General features: G+C 44.0%; 1 protein-coding gene across 1 annotated transcript in view; it reads right to left on the bottom strand.

Annotated features, from left to right (window-relative positions):
- Nucleotides 1-1,522: 1,522 nt before the first annotated feature.
- The window catches only part of ADSS1 (adenylosuccinate synthase 1), a 34,129-nt gene continuing 20,893 nt past the window's right edge, over nt 1,523-14,758 (bottom strand). The window contains exons 6-13 of the mRNA XM_054972692.1: nt 14,257-14,364; nt 13,353-13,434; nt 12,243-12,369; nt 10,337-10,491; nt 9,178-9,302; nt 7,470-7,567; nt 6,671-6,820; nt 1,523-4,256 (exon numbers count right to left, since the gene is read on the bottom strand). Coding sequence (XP_054828667.1) covers nt 4,204-4,256; nt 6,671-6,820; nt 7,470-7,567; nt 9,178-9,302; nt 10,337-10,491; nt 12,243-12,369; nt 13,353-13,434; nt 14,257-14,364 — 898 coding nt within the window. The 3' untranslated portion in view covers nt 1,523-4,203. The remainder of the gene's footprint in view (nt 4,257-6,670; nt 6,821-7,469; nt 7,568-9,177; nt 9,303-10,336; nt 10,492-12,242; nt 12,370-13,352; nt 13,435-14,256; nt 14,365-14,758) is intronic.

Here is a 14,758-nt window from a genome sequence, read left to right as displayed (position 1 = left end):
ATACATACATGTATACTCAGCGCCATAATAAAATGCACTATACGCATACAGAAGGCACCTCCCTTTCACCTTCACCAGAGCATTTACAGTGGAGCTCAACAGATGGAGGATGTTGCTAGTGGGGAGGGCTCGACTGGACGGGGGGATTCTGCCTAGCATCAACCGTACGCCTGGCGGAACAGCTGTGTCTTACAGGCCCGGCGAAAAGACGATTAATCCTGCCGGGCCCTGGTCTCATTAGACAGAGTGTTCCACCGGGCTGGGGCCAGGACTGAAAAGGCCCTGGCCCTCGTAGACGCCAGGCAGGCCTCCCTGGGGCCTGGGACCTTCAGCAGATGTTTGCCGTTAGAGCGAAGAGTCCTCTGAGGCTCATATGGGGAGAGGCGGTTTAGTCATTAAAGCCCTTGCTACATAAACTGATTGAAAATTCATAGGGATTCTGTATAGAGGACCAGTTGCTCTGGTAGTGGTTTTCTGGGATCACAGGCACAGGTCCTACACATGGCGTACTACCAGATGCTTTTAACTGGAGAGGCCAGGAATTAAGCAGGTAGGATTTTTGCTAGTGCAACCATTTTTTCACATAGATGTCAGGATGTCCTTCAAGCAGCCACCATTTTTGACGGGGGGGGGGGGGGGTGTAAAACAAAAAACCTTCCCCAGTGGCACATCAGGGGCTCCCTGCAGCTGCCTTTGATGGAACAAATACTCCAGCATCACCATGTAGTTTGGGTGCTACTTGAGTCTGATATTTGATTTAATACATGTCAGTGGGGTATAACTTCCTGCCGATGCCAAAAAAAGAGAACAGAAGGCCGAATGTTGCTCTTCCATAAGACTTTTATTGAGCAAGAGGAAAGATGTCTAAGATAAAAGGATTCAGCTCCATTTACAATATACAAAAATAACCAAGAGAACACTTTTAGTGCATTTGTTAGGAAGAGTACCTGGCTGTACTCAACAACAGTGATATATAAAGTATCTTAAGAATTTAGACCTTCCTCGCCCCACCCCCCCATCCCCGGTAGCCCTTGCTAGAATAACCTCTTAAGACATTTGCCCCGCACTAGCTCCAATTCATTGACACTTCTGTTTCACGTTACATATCTTGAATTTGAATTTGTGCTCAGCAAAGCTACATTAAATTATTACTACCAAGTTTTCAAACACAAAAAAAGGTCCTACAGTATGGAACATGAGAAATGGTCACAATAGTAAAAAGTCACTTCAAAAATACACTACGTAAGGTTTGTTTCACTCAGTGAACTGTACACTTGTAAATTAAAAAAAGGGTCTGAATCTTATCTACTTTAAAGGGGAAAACAGGAGTCTGCTGAAATAAAAATACACTCAAGAAGTTTTTCTATCATTGTCTGTCAGAATAAAATTACAAAATAGTAAAGAGTCCAGTAGCACCTTTAAGACTAACCAACTTTATTGTAGCATACGCTTTTGAGAACTACAGCTCTCTTCGTCGGATACCCTCCATGCATCTGACGAAGAGAGTTGTGGCTCTCGAAAGCTTATGCTACAATAAAGTTGGTTAGTCTCAAAGGTGCTACTGGACTCTTTACTATTTTGCAACTACAGACTAACACGGCTAACTCCTCTGAATAAAATTACAGGAACGAAAGTTTCATTGGGATGAAAAGGCCTGATGACAAATAGACACAATCCACAGGGAAGTCCTGCGAAAGCCTCCCGTTTCATGGGAGAACTTACACAAAGGATGTGGCTGCAAGTTTGTTCAACTTCAGCAAGACTGCAACCCTTTGCTTTTGCACCAGGCCTCAAACAGCAGAAAGAACAGTCATTTAGCAGAAAAAAACGTATTTCCAGGTAATGCAAAGATAGGTTAAACTGAAGCAATGACACTTGAAATACAAACCTAGTTTGAGTCACTGGCTAAATTTTATGGTTCGTTTTCCTGGAGTGCTTGTTAACTAATCTTAGCAGATGTAGCAAACCCAACCTTAATAAAAACAGGGCCATGTCAGTCAATTTTGCTTGACTGCATATGTGCCGAGGCGCCATAGCTTGAGGAAAGGGTCCTGACCCATTCCTGACAGGAACTAGATCCTACCAGAAATGCAAACCTATTAGCACCCATCACCACCCAATCCACTGAGCCATGCTAATAATAATTTTCAAAAGTGCTTTACACAAAAGATGAGTCTCAAAGTCCCTGCGATTTAGACAACAGAACATTGGTTTTAGGGGATAGCCTAGGGGAATGCCGCTGAAAGAGATGTATGAAGTATTCCAAAGTGGGGCTGGCTGTAGCACAAGCAGAATCCATGGGAGGTCTGTGAGCTACACCAAGGTACCTGTGTGCCTCTGGCTCAAGAACAAAGCTAAATGGGCAATGCTGAAGATTCCACCAGAGGGTCTCGGGCTATGTTTTTCTGGCAAAAATGCACAGTCTTATGCTGGCCACCTTTACCCTAGACAAAAACGTTATTAGCATTGGGACAGTGCTAGCTCCCATTCCATCTCTCTGAGTACAACTAGCAAGAACTGATGGAATATTGGAAGGAGGCCAGCAGCAGTCAGAGAGGAAAAAGAAAGGAGACGCTGAGTCTGGGAGTGAAGGAGCATCTAGAAGCTGACTGCAAGAAAGTTAGTTTGTAACTGAGAGGAATAGATGACGAGAGTCAGGTACCGAGAGTTCAATTATGGAGAAATGAGATCGCCATGTCTCTGACCCCCTCCACTGTTGTTTAAATATTTTAAATAAGTGTCCATCCCTGCTGACTGAGAGTGAATTGTCTCACTGAAGAAAACGACACACCAAAAAAAGCCTGCCAGTCCAGATGCACAAGCTGAGCCTCACTTCCTGCATAACTTTGGCATGCCGGATTATCCTTTTATTTTAAAGAGTTGCCCTGTGTTCCAAATATGACAGCTCCTTAGAACTCAATATCCACAGAATGGCAAAGAGTCCAGTAGCACCTTTAAGACTAATGCATCTGACGAAGAGAGCTGTGGTTCTCGAAAGCTTACGCTACAGTAAAGTTGGTTAGTCTTAAAGATGCTACTGGACTCTTTGCCATTTTGTTACTACAGACTAACATGGCTAACTCCTCTGGATCAATATCCACAGAGCATCCTAAAGAGGGGCGGCAGAGACACGTCTGTTCTGGATTTGATTCTGTAGTAACCCTAACACTACTCTTAATATTTTGCAAAGCTTCTAAGAGCACCGCAGTAACAACCACTGCTGCTCATTCCCAACACAATCTGCAGGACAATGCGTATATACCCAGCACTCAATATGCAAGTGTGATGTCATGCTGGCTATACCTCTTCCTGTGTTTTTTAGAACCTTCCAACCTGGCAAAGGTTCCTTTGATCTCCCACCTGTTATTCGCTGGGTAAGAGAACAGCACCTATACAGGAACCTGTGTGAATATTAGAAAAACTTCATCCTAAAGTCAGTCATGTGTTTCCAGCTTGATCCACTGCAGAAAATGATTTCCGCTCCTGGCTTCCTTCATTCTAGGGACACGCTCCTTTGCTTTCCCCTTTTTTTATATTTTAATAGTTGGTTACTACAAAGGATACAGTCTCCAAGTTGATCACTTTAGCTCTGACTGTTAGGCTTGAAAGGGATCATTCAATTTTTGCTGCCATTTTGATCACCTTCAGACACAGGAATAGCAACCGTCCCCTTTAATGCCATGTACAATCTCGCAATAAATGTCAAGTGTTAGCAGCATCTTGAAGAAATAATATCCTACGAAATCAAAAAGAGTCCAGTAGCACCTTTAAGACTAACCAATTTTATTATAGCATAAGCTTTCGAGAATCAAGTTCTCTTCATCAGAAAGCTTATGCTATAATAAAATTGGTTAGTCTTAAAGGTGCTACTGGACTCTTTTTGATTTTGCTACTACAGACTAACACGGCTAACTCCTCTGGATCTAATATCCTACGAAGTTTGTCTCTCATTTCAAAGTGACCCTGAATTCCTCCGCCCATCTCAAGATCTCTCCTGTTCTAATTTTTGTGTTTCTGATTTTTTAAAATATATATATATGTGTGTGTGTGTGTGTGTGTGTGTGTACCTGAAAATACAAGAGATGTCTACCAAAATCTAAGAAAAATGTTTCGGGTTTAACAACCGCTTCATCTTAGCTCGGAAATCAGGAGGAGCAGATGAGTGCTAAAAACTGCTTTTCATCATCAAAGTTCTTTGTTCATTTAAAAGAGCTGGATCATCGATTCCCTTGATTTTCCAACTCCAACCCATTTCACTGCAGAGGAGAGACATAAATAATTATTAGAACAATTTACTTGGAAGTAAAACCAATGTATTTTAGGCTATAATCTTAAATGTGTTAGTACTGACTCCAGATCCCCCACAGACTAAAAGCCAATGAATTCAGAATTGCAGTTCTATAAAAAGGAGAAAGAGTGCTTAAACTTTGCCAGAAATGGGCAACAAAACTCAAACGTTGTCTATAAAACTCTATCAACTGACAATTTATTCTAGTGTTTTAGCTTGTTGCAATTACACAGAGCATTTTTTTAAAAAGCCAAACTAATTAAGCCGTAAACATCAAAAAGCTACAACTTAAAAGCCTATAGGCAAGGCTCACTTATGTCCTTAGCTACAATAATCTTCTGCAACAACGTGATCGAGCTCAGCAAGTCCCCCTGCAAATCAGTAACTTGGTTGTAGCGCTGATTGCTCTTTCCTCATATCCGTGGCTGCAGCACTCCAAGCCTACGCAACCCAACCTCTGTAAGAGGTTGATGTTTTCTCTTCCTCTGTACAGAATGTTGGTTGAAGAGGGCGATTTCTCCTGCCGGCGAATTCTCGTGCCGAATACAGCGCTCCTCCCTGTATTCGGCTGTCCAGTTAAACAGCGTCCCACTCTGCCCCACAGGGTTTGAATTGTTTTGGGGTGGCCCAGTATTGAGCGCTGCACTTTGAATCGTTTTATCTTCATTGTCATTATTGTTTTTTGCTTATATTATGGTTGTTTTATTACAATGTTGTTATCTGCTCTGAGCAGATAGCGGGCTACAAACTCAATAAAATAAATAAATAAATAAACCCTTTAGAACTGATCATTCAAATTCAGCCCAGCAATGCACCCACGCTTCTTCCATCACTACCACCACCACCAATTCTCAAATTCTCTCTCTCTTGCATCCTTCTAGTCAAGACCAGAATAGGTAGCTAGTAAAAGTAGTAGCTGCCACCTCCTCAAGCCTGCACCCCCACCCCACTCCCTGTGCCTGATATAAAGATGTGGTCAGAATCCCCAGGGCTCATTTCAAGGGGGAACATGCAGAAGAAACACAGTTCCAGCAGTTCCCCAGAGATCACATATCAGGTGGCCCCGCCCACCTGACTCTCAACCATTTGGGGCCCATTTCTGCCTGGATTGGGGCTGAAACGGCCTGGATCAGGCCTCTGTCAGGTGGTAGATCACTCTCCCACTCAGCAGTGGCCCGATCCTGACCATTTTCGGCCCCTTTTTGGCCATTTTCAGCCCCTTTTTGCCATTTTGGGCCCAATTTCAGCCCTGAATGGGCTGGATTGGGTCCAAAACAGCCAGGATAGGTGATGTTAGGGGGTGTGGCATACGCAAATCAGTTATGCCAATGACACACTTCCGCTGATGGCAAGGGGTGTGGCATATGCTAATGAGTTAGGCTAATGAGTTCCTCCAGCTCTTTTTCTACGAAATGACACCTGAGAATCCCCATCTTTAACACGGCACAGTGCCATGCAAGGCTATCATGGGCAGCTATTCCAACAGCAGACAGGGGAAATGTCTGTCATTAGTACACCTCTTGGATTACTTTTGGGTCCACTGCTCAGTCAAGGTGGAAGAATTCTGTGTGGGTTGTACCACTTCAGATGGCAGGAAGCGGACTCTGGTGAGAGGATGCACGCAACAGAGGAGCACTCCAGCATGTGAGCCGCCCCCCCCCTCACCTCCCTCTCAGTCTGAAGTGGTATGAAAAGCGGAGAACGGGAGAAGGATGTGAAAAATCACTTGGGAGAAAAGCAGGGTGTTAAGAATAATGACCACTAGGGGAGCCAAACTTTGGCCCGCCCCTGACTTTATCCTGTTACACTCTGTTTCCAGCGCTTTTCTTCCGGCCTGGCTCCAGTACTGGAAGGGAGCCAGGTGGAAGAAAATGTTAAATGCAAAGGCATGTGGGTAAAACATGGGAGGGGGCAGGATTTAGCTCCCCTTGCTCCTGTGTGTTGTTTTAACTAGACTTCCCCCCCCACACACACACACTTTAGATGTGAATGGGAGGATGCGTATGGATTCATGATGATAACATTCAATTTCTATAGCACCCTTCAGGACAATCACCCTGTGAGGTGGGTGGGGCTGAGAGAGCTGTGACTGACCCAAGGTCACCCAGCCGGCTTCAAGTGGAGGAGTGGGGAATCAAACCCGATTCTCCAGATTACAGTCCTGCCACTCAACCACTACACCGAACGGGCTCTCTCCCCTTTGTCCCAATCACAGCTAATTTGGCTGTTGACTGGGGGTGCCACTCCCCACTCTTTGGGAATCACTAATTGAGCCTGATTCAATCCCAACAGAGACAACATTGTGGCCAACAACAGGTGTTCCATGTGCAGTCTCTCACTGATACAGAACAGGCTATCTTGGAAAAGCATATTTAAGCATACCTGCCACTCCAACGTGGTTTTCCACAAACCGAATGTAGTTTTGTGCCTTGGGTGGGAGATCCTCCCATTTTCTGGCACTAGTTGTGTCTGTCTTCCACCCTGGCATCGTTTCATACTCCACCTCCACTTTCTGCAGTATTTCTTGGTTAGCTTTATTTTTAAAAAAAGTCTGAGTCAGAACACAATTTAATGCCGAAGAAACATAAAAATAGTCAGCACTATTATTGAAATGTAACTGGATGTGTTGCAACGGCCGCTTGTTAGCAATGGTCAAGAAAATAAACATTATGCTGAAAGAGAGGTCTTCGTTTGTGCTCTGTTCTTGTGGAGACTGCGTTTTATTTAACCTCGCAATGCCAAAAATATTCCCACGGGAGCCTACAAAACCCATTAACACAATAAAAAAAAGTAGATCCAAAAGCAGAACTGGAGTAAAACGAATTTCAGCGAAAGTAGCAGTAAAGCATTAATCCAGTAAAAACAATAAAAAAAATTTTAAAGATAAAAATGAATTGCAGCAACAAAATAGGAAACAATGAAGGCAGCTGTTCATTTTTCAAAATTCTGGCATCGGTGTTACAAATGTATAGTCACCTTCTGAGCTGGTGGTTCACAGAGACACATCGAACATGTGCATAAACTCTAACACGGCAGTTGTGTGCAAACAATTTCTGAAAAGTTAAGAAATTTACTGTGAAATCCTAAGCAGAGCTACTCCTGTCTAAGCCCACTGATTTCAATGGGCATAGACTAGAGTAGCTATGCCTAGGATTGCACCGCAAGATAGTTAACAACATACCTGGAAAATATGGAATTCTTTTCCCTCCCAGCTTGTAAGCAACACCAATTTTGATCTCATCAAGGACATCCAGAATATCCAGCTTTGTCAATGCCAGACTGCCAGAAAACATACAACAGTTATATGTTAAGACAATCTCCACTTTATGCTTTAACCCCCTTCCGCTCCAAAACCAGGTTTTTCCTGTGCTTGATTCATAAGCCATCCATCTCCCCTCCGCAATGGACAGAAAACATTAATTTAAATAACTACAGAGCGAATCATACACAAACAGATGCATTACTGAAGTTTAATATTCATGTTCTAATCCCTTTTTTGCAAAAACACAAAGCAGATACAGGCCACATAGTAAACGGGGAATCGAATTCATAATTTGATGTTTTAAATGTAATTCCTTCTTAATTTGATTTTAAATTTAATTCATAATTTGATTTTTTAAATTTATTTTTTGAGCCTGAACATAAGATGTCAGCTAAGCTAATGTATTATTCATAAACGGCAGAAGTTACAGGTAGCGTAGATGGTTCCCCCCCCCCAGACCTGGGGATCCCCCTCTATTGCTTGCTCACCAGGCTGGATCCATCCCATAAGCATGATAAAGGGATCAGGGATCGATCCCCAAATCACTCCCCCTCCCTCCACGCCTCTCCTCTTAGCACATACCCTTCCCTCCCTTCACCATTATTGAAGACAATATCAGCAGACACTTTAACAACGGTTAGGACTTATCAGGCTTCTACCTTACCTGTTTCTTCAAAGGTTGGTAACACCCCCTGCCCCACCCCACCACTTTCCCAGGCTATCAAGCCGCAAAATGACACTGGGGTTACTTCCACACTGAGTGTTTTATTCCGCTGGGGTGCTAACCTGAAGCAGGTTATTTGTGGTGCTTTCACACACCTTCTAGTTTTCCCACTTGTTTTGCTATGATCTTTCCTAAATCTCCTTTTTGGAAAGGTATCGGCAAAACTAGGGTGGGTGTCATATGGACAGAAAGTCCAGATCTTTCCTGGTCCCACCTGCAGTAGAGCCATTTTCCCTTCTCTTTATATCACCATAACAACATTCGATTTATATACCGCCCTTCAGGACAACTTAACGCCTACTCAGAGCGGTTTACAAAGCGCATTATTATTATCCTCCCGACACCCTGTGAGGTGGGTGCAGCTGAGAGAGCTCTGAGAAGTTGTGACTGACCCAAGGTCACCCAGCTGGCTTCAAGCGGAGGAGTGGGGAATCAAACCCCGTTCTCCAGATTAGAATCCCGCTGCTCAACCATGACACCATTTTAAACCACCACCACCTTGCCAACACCAAGGGGCCTTCTTTATTTGTTTGTTTTTAATTGTGTAACTACAGCCTTATAACACCACGGCAATATATTGGTTACCACTTTTTTTAAAGAAAGGGCGGGGGAAGTGTGCGGAAACCTAGAGTGTGGATGCCATATTGCTGCTGCAAAGGGTACCGCGTTTGCCAATAGCAAGGAGAGACCTGTTGCCCTGTGGTAGCAACCCATGTCAAATGTGGCTTCTGCTTGCGGCAGAGATGAGTTTTCTCATGACAACAGGGGAAATATTGTGTCTTTTAGCAATATACAAAACATAATACATTGCTAGACTACTCTTAAAAGTTACCTACATATTGGTACTCCACAGGGTAAAAAGTTATGAGTTCCAAGTGTAGCTCAAAATCTGTGATTGCTTACGCAGTGAATCCGTTGATCATATGAGCATATCTCAAAATGACCAGGTCCAACCAGCCACAGCGCCGTTTTCTGCCTGTGGTCACTCCCCATTCGTGGCCTCGAGACTGCAGGAGGTCTCCAATTTCCTGCCGAGAAACAAAGATATCAACCGGGCTTCAGTAATCATTGGCGCTGACCATGAAAAGAACTTAATCAATTAGTTTCCAAGGGACTTCAGAAAGCAATACACACATGACGTATTAAAGACGATAAATCTTCTTTGACCTAAAAGTTTACAGGACTCTCACATCTACTTATGATTAAACGAAATAATGTATTATAATAAATGCAGAAACATGCCATTCTAAGTCTGTGGCTTGACCTAGGTTAGCCAGCAAAGTAGGACAATCCCTCAAGGTTGATTTGAGAGAAGAGAAACCTCCAATGGATAATTGCATTTGCCCAGCTCCGTCTTCAGTTAAAACAGATATGGTAGCCTTGAATGCCAAAGTAGGAACTGGTTATGTATATTTAAACTGCTTCGAGAATGACAAGGGGCCACAAGGAACTACACTAGATTAGTTGTCAAGGGTGCAAGCTTCCTGTTTCTGGAAGGAGGCTTGAGATTTGTGGGCCCCACGAGAAAATATGGCCCCTTGGCATCAACTTGGCTGGGGCATAAGCTGACGGTCCCTTGTTAGTTACAATGAGCCGTATCCTACCACTCCATGCATAGAAGGCACGTCTCTCGTCTGTTCTTCTCCACTGCTGTGGCTGTTTCTGAGCCCTGGAGAAATTGACCTGGGGTGGTTGTGTGTGTGTGTGTGGGGGGGGGGGGGGTGTCACAGGACCTGCATGCAGCAGCCACGCAGACTGGGGGGCTGGAGTAAGGAGGGGCAGGGAGTGGAAATTGCTCCTCTTTCCTGTTCCACACACATCCGCCAAGAGAAGGGGGCAATTTCATCACCTCCTCACAGCAGCCCACCAACCCCTCATGGCTGTCCCTCTGTGCAGATCCTGCACCCCCCAGGTGTGACCTTTCCGAGGGTCAGAGGGAACTGCAGTGGAGGAGGAAAATGTGGGGAAACTCCCATATGCCTTTTGCACTTGGAGGGTACGATACTGCTCATCATTCTCTCCTCTCCACCTTATTTCTTAGCTTCAGTAACATCAAACCTACATTTATCTGTTCAGAGGGAAAGGCTCCAATGCCCACTCTTGTTGTGTAGGCCTTTACAACACCATACACCTCTCCAATATATTGAGGAGGGATACCGAGTCCGGTACACACGCCACCCACAGTGCAGTTGGAAGAGGTCACAAAAGGGTACGTGCCTGCAAAACAAAACAAAAATCAAAACACAAGTCTGAGGAATTATGCATGGAAGAGAAGCCGCTTTGTTCAATTTATTTTGACATCACCTCCTGCATGCACCATTATTTATTTATTTATTTATTTAATTCGATTTATACCCCACCCTCTGCACAGATGGGCTCAGGGCGGCTAACAACATTAAAAGATACATTAAAATCACTAAAATTACTTCGAGGGGCTTTAAAAGGCTGCAGGTTGGCACAGCAAAGGAGTGTTTGTGAAGAAAAGTATAAGCAGGGTCTTAATTTTGCAAATTACACTCCCCCCGCCCCCTGCAAAAGGGTCTGCTATATCCCATTACAAAAGAGGAGATTCTAAATAGGAGATTCATTCAGGCATAGTGATTGGAATATCAGACTAGGATCTGGGAAACCCAGGTTCAAATCCCCACTTTGCCATGGAAGCTTTCCGGGTGACCGATGGTGCAGTGCTCCCCATGCGATTCACATGGCCTGACATGCGCCCTTGTGGAGCTGCCATAGACCCAGCTGAGGCAAACCATATAGATCATCATCAGAACCGGTGTGTTTAACCTCATGGGGCCAAAAGCTGCTTTTGTGGAGCTGTTGCAGGTTGAGGAAAAAGATCCTGGGAAGCGGGCAAAAACCTCCCCTTTTCCACACCCTCCAAACTGCTGCAGTTCTGATTCAAACTGGAGACCTAAGCCAAGTCTGCGTGGGTCAATTTTGCCAGTTCAAGTTCCCGTACTGTGGCGTTGTTGTTGTTGTTGTTTTGTGACTGTCTGCACCAGATTTGCCTCCATGAATAGTCACCCTGGCCACTATGCGGCTTTTCCTGGGAGCACTTATACCCCAACTTTTTTTTTTTAAAAAAAAAATCCACTTTGGGGTAGGCTGTTTCCTCATGCAAACTCTTTGTTCTATTTTTGGTGTTCCGCCCTCTCACCCTTCTCCCACCCCCTGCCAGCTCACTCTATCGTGATTGGCTGCTGTCATCTAGCCTGCCACTCCTTCTTCCCTCCTTTCCATTCTTCTCCCCTCCCCTCTTTCCTCTTTTTAAACTTTTCAGTGCAGCGCAGGATTGATGAATTGCTGGTTTGAAAGCAAGGGGGGGGGATTTCCCTTATGATGATGATGATGCTTTGGCATAGGTGGGAATATTGTATAGGGGGCTAAATATCTGGGTGTCAGAAATAAAGATTTTATTGAGTTTTAAATTCTCTTTTTATTCCCTGGTGGAGATGTTTGGGGGCAGCAGAGAAGGAGGCAGGAATGGAGATTTGCCAGCGATTCCTCGCTGCTCCGGTAAGATGTGTGAACAGCCACACAGAAGCCAATTCCATGCCTTTTGGCTTGACTTCAGGGAAGGTGAGGAGTTCTGTCCCCAGTGCAGAAGGCGCTCTACTAGGCTGTTTTTTGAAAGGAAAAAATGATACTTCAAGAGATCATTCACAGAACTCCCAGCACCACATCTTGTTTGGCCTCAGGTTATCAACACAGATGAGAGAAGCCCCAGGGCTGCTTCCGGTATTTTTAGATACGTCTTAAGCACTTGCGTGCACTTCGTAATGAAATGCAATTTCCAGGTCAGTCTGCAGAGCTGCCTGTTCACCGACTGACACTTGTGTCTGGGAAGCGAGTGTGTAACCCCTTCCTTACATCTGCGCACATTTTTTTTTTAAAAGTCAGGAAGATTTTCCAAACGCAGATCTTTATGGAGCAAACTAAACATACTGCAGAAGGCAACTTACCAAAGTCAATGTCAAGCAGTGCCGCGTTAGCCCCTTCCACAAGAATTTTCTTTGGAGTGCCATGCAGTGCTTCGTACATAAAATAAACACCATCTCGGACCATGGGCCTTATTTTTTCAGCATACCCCTGGAAGATTCAAACCGCGTAGGAGTTTAATCAGATATTTCTACCAGATTGGCTGCAAGACAAAAATTTACCCGAAAGCCAAGCCAGAACATGATAATCTTTAAACATACCTCAACAGGGCTCTTCAACATCTGCAGATTTTCTCCCCAATTTATGCCACATTCAACGTTATATTTAAAATGATGAACAATTGGGCCCACACCTTCTACAATCTCACATCCTTAGGGTTGCATCAAACAGATGCATATCCCTCTCTACGGTTTTTACAGCTGGGAGACACTATGCGGGAAGCTTCTTGGAATCCTACAAAATACAGCCACTCCCCTTCCCCCATCCTCCTTTCATACTCATGCGATCCCACCGACTCACACGCGACTACTACGAAGTTTCCCTAGGCCCAGACTTAACTGCTCGGGCTACTGATTTTCACATGAAGGCAATTGGCCACTCTCTCGGTCAACCCTTAATGTCTAGCAAACATCCAGACCAGCTGCACAAGTGAGAATAAGCAAGCTCGCTTTGCCATTCTTAAATGCTGTTGCCTATGGATGTAGTGCTGTGTTAGAATCGATTCACATGTGAAAGTCCATTATTCGCTACTTCATTCAATCATTTCCCACTGAATGTATGAACTGCTACCATTCAAAAGCACTGTACCTGACCTACATTTGTGATATGGCTATCCCTGGCTGCTGAAATCATCAAGAGATCAAGTATGCAAAACTTTTTAAAAAATGTACTGTAATATGTTATACTGTTATTTAAATTTTAAATATCTTTACATACACACAAAACATGCTGAACTTGCAGTTACGACTTTTGCTATATGCATTTCTTCTGTGCTCTGTATTTCTGTCTTAAAATTGTGTGCTTTTAAAGAAAGTAAAAGCAGCAATATTTTCTACTAGATCGCCTTGTTTTTAAATTTAAACTGTGATGCTGCATAGGTCAGAAGTCATAGGTAGAAGTGTTACGAGTTTTACCTTCAGTTTCCGCAGTTGTCCCTCTGTGTCAACATCTAAAGAAGGAAACATTGACTTGTACTGGTGAGCCAGATTCTTGAATCTGAAAAATATCAACCACTGTAATAATATACACACAGAACCTTTACACTGCATCCCCTTGCATTAACAACCCTTGGCTTCTGTTCACAGAATGCCTCAAAGGAAGCGGTTCTCTAAAAAAGACGTATAAAGTCCAGGTGGGATCACGCAACGGACCAGATCTCAACTGGTGCAAATGGTCTGGTGGTGTTGGAGAGGACTGTCAAATCTTGGCCAGCAGGTGACCCCCTGCTGGTGATTTCACGGCAGGAGACTAACAGAGGTGGTTTGCCATTGCCTGCCTCTGCAACGCTGGTCTTCACTGGAGGTCTCCCTTCCAATTACTAGTCATAGCTTCACCTGCTTAGCCTCTGAGATCTGATAAGATCAGGCTCACCTGGGCTATGCATGTCAGGGTGCAGATGGTCGACGATGCACTTCTTAGAGGCAGTTGAAGACCAAGTTGAACCATTTCTCAAAACTCAGTTTGTTTAAAAATTACTGAAGGGCTAAACAATAGTTGGGGTGTGGAATGGTATGGTATAGACCAATCACATCAGATCTTGAAAGCTAAGCAGGATTGGTACTTGGATGGGAGACCACCGAGGAAGACTCTGCAGAAGAAGGCAATGACAAGCCACCTCTGCTTCTCACTTGCTTTGAAAGCCCCTTATTGGGGTTGCCGTAAGTCACGACTTGACAGCACACACATACATAAACAGGAGTTAGATAAGTGTTCCCTATACTCTCACCCTCCCCCATATATTTAAAAGGTTTACTAGAAAGAATTTCCATATGAGCACAATTCATATATACCATTTTTTTGCACGTTTTATCAAAATACCTTGAAGAAAATTCATCAAAATCTGACAGAAGGTCACAGACCCGGAGTCCTGTCCGTGCAGCTTTGGAAGAATAGGTTGGTCCAATTCCTTTCTTGGTTGTGCCAATACTATCAAAACAAGAAAATAATAAATTGTATGAAAGGGTGGAAAAACAAGCCTTATGATAAGACAGTTTTAAATATATTATAACTGGAGTTGCTCAGAAAGTCATCTTTTCACTTTGACTCTAAAACAAAGGATTCTTCCCCTCTCAGATGTCACTAGAAATTTCGGGGGTTGGCAGAAGAGAACCCACATTCAGCTACTTGGCCCACGGAAGCTGCATGTATGGCAGATACAGGAACTCCAAAAGCCAGACCACACGGGCCACAACATTTGATGGGCGGTGGCGGCACTATTCCTTTATCGGCTACACAAAGGGCACCTCTGATCTTTGAGCATTATACAGTGCAAGGAGCCCTCTGTCTTTTACAACCACGATATATTTCCAGCACCCCTGAC

This window comes from Eublepharis macularius, chromosome 2 (assembly GCF_028583425.1).
Source record: "Eublepharis macularius isolate TG4126 chromosome 2, MPM_Emac_v1.0, whole genome shotgun sequence".
Taxonomy (NCBI): Eukaryota; Metazoa; Chordata; class Lepidosauria; order Squamata; family Eublepharidae; genus Eublepharis; species Eublepharis macularius.
The sequence above is the reverse complement of the archived record's forward strand: the minus strand, read 5'-3'. Positions and strand labels throughout refer to the sequence as shown.